This window comes from Geospiza fortis, unplaced genomic scaffold (genome assembly GCF_000277835.1).
Source record: "Geospiza fortis unplaced genomic scaffold, GeoFor_1.0 scaffold164, whole genome shotgun sequence".
Lineage (NCBI taxonomy): Eukaryota > Metazoa > Chordata > Aves > Passeriformes > Thraupidae > Geospiza > Geospiza fortis.
This window is the reverse complement of record NW_005054426.1, coordinates 2,167,711-2,178,076: the sequence shown is the minus strand read 5'-3', so window position 1 is coordinate 2,178,076 and position 10,366 is coordinate 2,167,711. Positions and strand designations below refer to the sequence as shown.

Below are 10,366 nucleotides of genomic sequence, written 5' to 3'. Positions count from 1 at the left end.
TTTTTTAAAAGCCACGCAGGTCAGCATAAATAGATACCTCTGCACCACAGGGCACAGAGTCCTTCCCACTGACCCAAAGGCTGGAGTGAACTCCTGTCTCAAAGCAGGCACGGAATGTCAGCTCCCTTCTGTAATTTCCATCCAAGTCAACTGAACAGCAACTGCTTGAGCAACAGCACCAGTTCAGAATGCCACAGTAAAGCCCTTCCTCTACCACAGATAAATGAGCTCTGCCTGACATGTTCTGCTGATGAAATGCAGGGCTATATATCTTCTGTGAATTGTCTATTGTTTTGCTGAGTTTATAGCAGGAAGTGAATCAGGAGACAGGGACATTTTAGGCAGAAGTCCTATTGTAAAGCCAACAGTAGTGAAGTAGCTTTAGGAATAATACTGTTTCTTTTATACTAATTAAGTTCCTCAAGCCATGTACAGAAGCTATTCTCTTGGAATCTTATTAATTCCTTCCATGTCAAAGAATTAATAGGGAGAAAGGTTAGTGCCCAGGAAGCAAGCCCCACTATTCAACTCTAACAATAAACTCCTTCTACACTGATGCCATTATAACAATTCCTGTAGCTGTTTAGAGCTTGTCCATTTAATTCTTCATACAATACTGTCCTTATGCCAGGGAGCACTGGAGCATATGAAGAACAGTATTTTAGGACTGAGACACACATTTATTATCAGCTCTGCCTGGCAAGTTATTATACTAGCTAAAGTCAGAACTTTTGAGAACTGTTATTTCCGATTTATTTTGCTCCCCCGAAAGCCAAAACGGTTTCTCTGTGAGATACATTTGGAGGATGACTGGCCCAAGGCCAGAACTATGAGCTTGTCTGCTCACAGGCACTCAGATTTAAGTCCTCTCAGTCAGAGCTGAAACAGGCTTTAACCTTTTGGAGAATCAGAGTCCAGCAAAAAGAGTTACCTTACCTCTGAATGAGAGCATCCACATGAGGTTTGTCATCTTTTATTACACATGTCAGCATCACTCCTGTAGTCAATTCCCCTGAACTGCTGCAGCAGACACCTGCCTCAAGCAGGGAATACATCTCCCTCATCACCTCAGTTCCAGCTCTTAGAGCATGCTCCAGGCCCCCACCAGCCTGGGCACCATTTGGTACCATTAGTTCTGTCCTACTACAGCAAGAGATTTAGTTGAAGATGCAGAAGTGAAATTAAAGTTTTCCCTTTCAGTTTCTCTTCCTAACTCGATTTTCACCTTTACCTTTCAAGACCAGGCACGAACCAGCATCTCACAGCATAATATCCACATATCATCCTCTTCCTCCTCCCACAGAACTATTAGCTATGACTGTTTTTGTTTCCTTGGCACCCTTCAAGTCTGCAGAAAAGCTGCTTTATGCACACTCACTCCAGCTAACAGATTCTTTCCTTACTCAAATTCCTTCTGAGAATTTTTCAACGAGCCTTAAAAACAGACATTACGTAGCAACAGAGCTTCCTAATTTTGAGTTTCTCAAGAACATTTCACTGACGTACAGGAGGCCTCAAGTTCTGCATAGAAAAGGAAGAATTGCTGCTCACTTACAGATTTTTTTCCTGGGGTTTCTGTTGTGGTTTTAAGCCCAGCTGGAGATGAAACACCACCCAGCCACTCGCTTAGCTCCCTCTCTTCCCCTTCCCACACTGGTGGAGTGAGGAGGAGAATTGAAGTAGAACTTGTATGTTGAGATATGAACAGTTTAATAATTGGAAGTAAAATAAAATGAAGTAATATTGGCTAGTAGTAGTAGTAGTAATAATAATAATAATAATAATGAAAAAATCACAAGTGATGCACAATATAACTGCTCACCATCTGCAGACCCCCCTTCCCAAACCCCAATCACACCTGTTGAGTAACTCCCCCGGTCTAGAGACTGGCCATGACATTCCATAGTGTGGAATATCCTGGCCAGTTCAGGTCACCTCTCCCAGCTGTGCTCCTTCTCTCTTCCTTTTGTGCACCTCCTCACCGGCAGAGCATGAAACAAGACAAAAAAATAGTCCTGGACTTAGGATAAACACAACTTAGTAAAAACCCAAAACATCAGTGACTTATCAACACCATTCTTATTCCAAACCCAAAACACAGCACTGCAACAGGTACTGAGAAGAAATTAACTCTATTCCAGTTGAAACCAGGACAGTTTAGTACTGATAACCAGAAAACCAATCTTAGTATATTAGAATTCTATGTTATTTCAGTTTTGTTCCTTAAAACTCCTTTTACATACATAAGTTTTTCATGTTAGAAGTGAAAATATAATTAGGCTTCAAACTTCAACCTCTGCAAAAAGCCTGCGAAGAAAATGAAATGAGGAGAAAGCAGTCTGATGTATATCATCACTAGACTATTGTTTTTAAAAAGAAAATGGAATGAGATCAGGAAGACAGGGTCATTGCATTTGCAGTGTCTTTGAATTCTTGTTCTTTAAAGAGAACACTGCATGACTAAATTCATGTTTGGGTGAGCAAGATAAATTACTAGTAAGACATTGGCTGGCGATATAACTAAAATGTGGTATCAACATTTGAAATCTTAATTCTAGTTCTGAGATTATTTACTACATAGTTAAAGATTCCTATCAGGTTTTTATTTTCCTTTTTCCCCACTAGTTAGTAATATTTCAATGCTTTTATTTTGAGGTAGTACTGATAATTTACTAGATATTTTACAAAGATATTTCATCCTCAAGGGTTTGAAATATGCTTTTCCAACACTACATTGGGCCAGAGAGAAGGATTTACATGTTTAGAAGTGACATGTCTGCTACAAAAACATTTTCCAAATAAAAAACTTCTTTACAAATACCTTATTTTGCTTAATGTATCTGCTATACACTGGGACAGAGATCTTTGAAAGCAACAGCAAGATTTCCAGTCCTGACTTTTCAAATATTGAATATTGAGGGTGCAAGCCTAAATGAGCTGACCCTTTCTAAGCCAGCAGAAAGCCCCTAAACAACTACATAAGAATATCCAGTATATTAGTATATTACATACTAATATAGTCAATGTATTACATGTGTATTAGTAATATTACAGAAAGTGCCATTACTATTTTGTGTTGTTAATGTCTGTGCTGTAATAACATCACTGCCTACACAGAGTACCACCAACAAATCAGTTTGGTAAACAAAGATTATTTAGATGCTATTATCAGTATTGGGTCATTGTGAAATTACACCTAAAAGTATCCCCTGGATTCAGTCTCCATAGCCTTCCACAATAAATCAATAAATCCTAAAGCAATAAATCCTAAAATCCCAGACCTGGTTTTGCTGTCATGTTAAGCCTTCCCAGAAAGGGGTGCTACTGTTGCAACACAAGAATACCACAACACATCCTCTGTCCCAGCCACGACAGAAAATAATCACAAGCAATGAGAGAAAGCTTCATTTTCCTTCTATCACAGTACCCTTGTTATGTTACCTGTCTGTCAAAAATATAATCATACTACAAAATACTATTTACTACAGGCCCACAGTCCCTAGGGCTGTTACTACTTCCCACTTTATCCTAACAGGCACTTAAGGGTAAAACCGGAAACATCTGCCTACTAAATATCAGTAATTAAAACAACACTAGGATGATTAACACATCTGACTACACCTCTACTTCAGAGCAGCTTGCCTGTCAAGGCTCAAATATACAAGCAAGACTCACAGTTAGGAATTAAGAAAAACCAAATCAACCCTCCACCACCACCACCAATAAACCCCACACCAAAAAACCCCTACCACAAAAGATGAGACCTGGAATTTAGGAGAACTTTACAATCCTGCAGTGATCATCTTACCTTACACTTATTTATTTCAAGAATCAACTAAAATATGCTTTTGTAGAGGCCAGTGAGAAGATTCAAAGCTGATGAAGAGAGAATCAGTTAGATTTTATTTTAGTGGAATATACAAGATTAATGAAGACTGCTTGGAGTTACTCAGCCTACAGATTTCATTCTTTACCGCCAGGATAAACCCCAGATTCTGTGTAAGGGTATTGGTCAGCCCAGCCCACACCTGCCCTTCCTCCCCAACACAAGCTGCTCTGGCCAGACTGTGTTCAGCTGTCCTGGAGACCATGGTTGGCTGCACTCTTCTAGGAGGATCTTCCAAAACAGGTGAAGTGGTGCAGTTGCAGGTGGTCTGGTTGAGGTGCTCAAGAAACTAAAAACTTTGGGAGAGTTAAACTTAAAAAAAAAAAAAAAAAAAAAAAAAAAAAAAAAAAAAAAAAAAAGGGAGGAGGGGGGGAGAAGGAGAATAAAACCAACCAATGCATGCTACCTTTTATAAATAACCACCCAATATCTTGTTTAAAGTCAAGTGGAAGCAACAGCCAATCACAGACCCCACTAGTTTATTCATATGCTTTGCTGTTAGAAGACTGAAATACCCATTTTTATCTTTTGCTCCTTAGTTTTGGTAGCTAAGTTTTGCATCTTAGTTTTGGTAGCTAATCATCACAACTGTTATCATAGCTACCAGAAATAGATTGCCATGTGCAACAGTATCTTTGTAAATTAAATATACAAAAATATACAGATATTTGACGTATATACATGCATAAATACACTGAGGGATTCTGGTGTAAATAAAAATTTATCATCAGCTTCAAGCAATGAAATTTATTACAGTATCTTTGTTCTGTCTGCTTTTCACAGACATGTACTATTTCAAAATAAAAATTAATGGCTAGTGAAACAGTCCATCAATATACCACTGAAATACTCCCTCAGTCCATAAAACTTCCTACTTTTAAAGAGTTAGGAGCTCAGAACACTTAAAGGAAACAAAAACCCCCAACCCTCAGCATATAAGGACTTGCTTTTCAATTTTTTAATACTGGTTATAAATCAATAGCTGCATTTATTGGCAACAGCCTCAAGTACATGTACTGCTATTTTTTTCTAGTTGCTCTTCTTTTACTACAAGAATCTGAACCGTCACTATGAAAATATTAATGTTTACCACCATCATCCTTTTATAGACTCCACAGCTCATTTATTATAGGCAGGAAGGGATAGGCTACTAGAGGAAATAAATACTATCCAGAACAGCAAGGAGTTTCGTTCAGAATATGCATTTGAGTTGCCACCTTTATAAATAAAGTTCTTGATCATTATTGAGAATTAGTTCATACAAATCATATAAACAGAACTGTATATACATACACACTCTATATCTATTGTTGTAATAATTATCAGGTCAGTATATGCCTAGTACAGTTCCTGGGTTTTGAGCGTTTGTTTCACTTTTCAAAGACTGTTTTGTCTTCATTAGTATTTCCTACACGCAATGTAGCAAAATACAGGAATCTGTTCCAAAACTTCAAGTTATTCTTGATGTCTTCCTACCAAGAGTGCAGCCGTTTTTTCTGTCATCACTTCCAGGTGGTCAGGACAGGCTTTCCTGAATCTCTTGCACGGCTTCCTTTGACCCCTGTGGGCTGCCCAGGACGACCCCGCAGGTCGCGATCAGTCCCGTCGCTCTGCGCCATCTCCTCATCATATCTGCAGGAAAGGAAACCCCTTCAGTGCCTTGTGCTGCTACACAAACAGCTGGGGCCCTATACATTCTACTTCTACATTCTATTCTGGTTACTGTCTAGAACTGGAGTTTGATACAAGCTGCTCTGCATACAGCTTCATGCAGGCATAGCATGACATGCAGCTATGAGTCTATGAATCTATAATTTTATAATACAGATCATCCCGAAATATCTTCAGCCCCAGTTTGAAAGAAACAAGTCATCTGGCAGCTTTAGTTAAACTCTCAAGTTTGTGAAATTTTGTGCTTGTGAAGTTCCCCATGTACTTCTGCAGGTCTGTGGTTAAGCAGAACATCAGCCTGCTGCCAGTTCAAATAACTCCTGAGCTATTGCTTCAAAGGGAGGATTGTTAGCTGCAGTGTTAAAACTCCCCTGTTGCATCACAAAGACAGAAGGGAAAGAATGATGTGAACAAAACAGCCATGTGATCAAACAAAATGCATCTGATGATATGTATTTGGTAACACTTAGGCACAGTGATGAGCGGTTCTGTAAATATCTAAATCCATTATAGCGTCAGATAACCTCAGCATAAACTGACATTTCAACTGCTATGCAAATTCCAAGCAGAATTTGGTTATAAATAGATAATTGTAATTAACAGAAGATAATACTAAAGAATTTTGTAGGAAAATCATAAAATATGCTTAGTTATACTGTTTTATAGGTATTCATAGCTACCATGTGTATAACATCCATTAAATCTTAAACCCTAATTCAGACCACTTCTATTTAACTGCTTTTACTAGTATAGAGGAAAAGTATTTCATAAAGGCCATTCCTGACATACTGAGCAACTGCACCACTAGAGCTAGAGAAACTATCCAAATATTTTCTCAAAAAAGATAAGGAACTGTGTCAGCAATATGGTATTCAAATCAGTGTTCTTCTGCATAAAACCAATCCATCCTAGATAAATCTTGCAGACATTCCAATATAAGAAGTCTCAGTTTCCTTCATTTCTCTCCTTATAATACTGATCGAGGAAATTAAAAAATATCTGAAAATTCTATGATTTATTATTACATTTATTATTCACAGGACTCAAGAGGCATTATTCCCATGAATTGAGAGAAAATTTGCATCAAATAACTTTTAAACCAGAACTAACTATTTTAACTGTTTAAGTACCGTGTATATATTAGCCTCCATAAAATTAAAGTTCTGCACATGTAGAAGACACATTCTCTTTGATTCTGTCCCCCAGTTCTAGCTGCTAGAAGTTCGGAAGTTGCAAACAGGAGCTTATCAGGCAACATTGTCTCTGGACATGAGGCAAGGGAACTCTGCTTTAATGCACTCCCACCTCCAACGCAGTTCCAAAGAAATGAAGTGGTACTTTGTGCCCATTTTTCGTATCAGAATGAAGTTTACTTTATCTTTCTGGTCTACATTACACATCAAAAAAAGTGAGGTGAAAGAAAAACATTGGCCTTTCTGTGAAACATTGATAAAACTTACAAGACTTCATAATTGCCCAGAACCTCTTTTGGTGGAGATTTATTCCATTTGCAGTCAGGAATTTCCCCGTTAGGCACAGCAATGTTAAGCGTGTCATTAATAAGATTATACTTCAAGATGCGATCATTAGCGGTGCTGGAAGTAAGAGAAGGGGAAGCATTAACCTACAAAAGGGAAAAAACCCCAGTCAGTATCAGTTTTTGGAGTGTTCTCCAACCAGCATGTGTGATGTCTGTGTGTACCATATGGGAAATTGAGCCTTGGTGGCTCAAAGCACATCTTTCAGTTCCTCAGGCACTGGAAGGAATTCCCCACTGAGCATTTTTCGTTTTACTTGGACAGGAAAGTACCACTCTGTTAAGTGTCTGCAGTGTCAGCCTGAAGATTTCTGTTGAGATGAGATTCACCAGGATCAATCAGACAAGGCAGAATTTCTATTTAATTTTCTGTTTACATGGTTACAAACCCCATACTTTTGAGTCCTTAAAATTTGCCCAGTTTACATGAGCCACTGCTGCCCACAGAAATCTGTGGCTCTCTTCTGGTAAACAATTTTTCTTTAAGTTCTTACCTGAGTTCTCTCGTTATATTGTGAGTTGGAGAGTGCTCTCTATTCAAAGCACTACATTGTATCTTGTTTTAATTAAACCTGGGATTCATTTAACATATCTTTGCTCCACATTTATTTTGGAGAAGTAGTATCAGAGTGATAAACAGAATTTTCTTATGAAGTTCACTTCAAATTAGACTGAGAGGGAAGAGGGATGGACAAAATTTATATTGAACATACAGAGCTAAAGTATATATACGAAAGAGAAATTTATGTAAAAAATAAAAATCTTTCCAAATATCCTAATTATACTTTGTATGCCCCTTTTGTTTCCTCTTAATCTGTAACATTAAGGCCATGACAGCATTTAAAAATTAAATTTGATGCTTTGCTCCATCAAGTCGATGCCCATTTTTAAGGTACTGATCCAGTATTTAACAGGGCTGCTAACATTCAGACTGCCTCTGAAGTGCAGTTGCATGGATGTACTGGATTTAGAAACCAAAACAGAAAACCACAAACAAATAGAAAAACCAAAAAAATATGAAAGAAAAGCACATGCTAGCTTGGCCATCACATGAGCTATGTCACTTTCCAGTATTTTTCTTAATCCACTTATAAACAAACAATACTATCTAAAAAGAGGAAAGACTACATTGAAGTCTACTTGGTTTTATTCCGTGAAATGAGAAGGAAGTTTTTTCCCTGTATTTTATAGAACTTTACCTCAATTAGCCAAGGTTTAAGCTTGTCATCAATGATAATGTCATATCCATAACACTCAAAGCAGTGTTTATCATTATTCATTACAGGCTGGGGAAAAAGAAAAGATAGTAATATGTATTAAAATCTACTCTTCAGTAAGTAACCCAATTAGCTACTTTCTTTGCTAGAAATCACATGTAATGACATTACCAAACTTCTACAACACTTTTCAGTATTGTAACTCAAATATAAGCTTGCTAACTAACTAGTAGGTTCAGCATTGCCTCTTTTTCTGAGACTGGATGTAAATATTTCAATACCAATGATTGCACTGATGCCAAATATTGAGTTATGTTAATTTTCCATTATGTTTCCATAGTGAAAATAAGTGGTTTTATACTTTGCAAAAGTAATAACTATATTTAAAGCCTGCGTGCATCAGGAGAAAACAGAACATTTGAAAATTTACAGCTTCATATAATTATGAATTCTTTAAACTTTAGAAAAGCAATTCAAAAACATTTCTTTTATTCTGCTGCTGTAACTATGGAGAAATTTTAGGTCAAACAATTACAAAATACATTTTAAAATTTTAATTACTCAAGGTAACTATAACCCCAAAGCCAAGAGAGAGCAGGAATCAAGTTTGCTTAGATGCACATCCCCTAGAGAACCAGGAGCTTTCCAGCATCTGCATTATGCATTATATATGCATTATATAAACATTTGCAGTATGCACAGTGTAATACTTTCTTCTACGTGAAGCTCATCAGATCTTTTAGAGAAAACTTTGTAAAGGTTTCTGAGATGTTTTCCCCATAACTAATAATGAAGCTTTTCATTTCTTCAGGGACTGAAAGGGGGGAGGAGGAACAAGAATCTAATTACATGTGCCATTGTCAGAAGGACAGAGGAACAACAGATTTCATGCTCCATAATTTTTACCACTTCTCCTCTTCTAAGGTTCTGCTAGCATTATATCCCTTTTCTTCCCCCAAGTACCTTTTCTTCCCCCAAGTACCAAGATATGATTGCACAGCAGAGGCCAGGTTAAGGCATGCTTCCCCCGCTCCCACTGATCCTAGCTGCACGACCTTGTCCCCGTTTCTCGGGCTGATTCTGGTGTTCATCTGCTCCTTCCGTGACTCAGCTTATTCCCCTGGCAGAACACCAAGCCATCAATAAAGCAAGGTAGTAATTGTCAGTGCACAAGTGAGCTGATTCAGCTCTAAATGGTGCCAGGACCAACCCAAAAGAGAGGACAACACAATGTACTTGGGACCAGGAGAGTCCTTGTCAACTCAGTTACCCCAGCTGATTCCCAGAGTGGTACCTGCCCTGTAATGTGATCACAGAATATTATCCCAACACTAGAAAGTCACTCAAGCAGAGAACTGGCTGCTGCTTCTTTTTTTTTTTTTTTAAATAAATTCATAGTAACTCTGTGACTTATGCATAAAAGTAGTGAAAGTATGTTATGTAACTCTGATGAACTAATAGCCTTAGGTTTGCTTTGATAAACTGTCCTCCAGAGGATTTTTTTCTTTGACACATTTGTTATTGCTGGAATGACGTCACACATTTTGGCAGAACTTAATACTATTCACAAGGGCAGTATCAAGTCATATTAAATAGTTCACAAATCCCTCAAGGAAAGAGATTTATTCACTCCTTCAAATATCCACAGACAGCTCAACCCACTCACCCACCCAAGATTCAGTTCCCTCATCTCAAGAGATAACAAGAAATCAAGAGGTAAGAGAGCTGTAGAAATCAGCATCAACACCATCACTCAAAGAGCAGAAAAGAGATGCAGGGGTTTGAACGGCAAGCTCACTTCCATGGTTATGGGAAGCCTGCAGCTGGAATGGCTATGGGAAGCCTGCAGCTGGAATGGCTATGGGAAGCCTGCAGCTGGAATGCTATCGCTGGCAGCACTCACCGCAACAGCCTTCAGGGACTGCACAATGATCCAGTGGATTTCATCAAATAATTTGTTGGTGACTTCCTTTCCACGGGTGCTCTCCAGATACAGGCGTAAGTTACTCACTGTCCACTTGCCTCCATGGATATGGTTGTAATCATCCTGAAGAG

The 10,366-nt window shown here is 38.2% G+C and overlaps 1 protein-coding gene across 2 annotated transcripts in view; it reads right to left on the bottom strand.

Annotated features, from left to right (window-relative positions):
* Positions 1-3,882: 3,882 nt before the first annotated feature.
* Positions 3,883-10,366, bottom strand: part of TTLL1 (tubulin tyrosine ligase like 1) — a 13,777-nt gene continuing 7,293 nt past the window's right edge. Inside the window, exons 6-10 of one of the 2 annotated variants that reach the window (XM_031061812.1) lie at positions 10,215-10,358; positions 8,294-8,380; positions 7,018-7,181; positions 5,363-5,518; positions 3,883-4,198 (exon numbers count right to left, since the gene is read on the bottom strand). In XM_031061812.1, coding sequence (XP_030917672.1) covers positions 5,389-5,518; positions 7,018-7,181; positions 8,294-8,380; positions 10,215-10,358 — 525 coding nt within the window. In that variant the 3' untranslated portion in view covers positions 3,883-4,198; positions 5,363-5,388. Of the gene's footprint in view, positions 4,199-4,348; positions 5,519-7,017; positions 7,182-8,293; positions 8,381-10,214; positions 10,359-10,366 lie in introns of those variants that run through there. The other variant, XM_005426862.2, reaches the window with a different exon arrangement.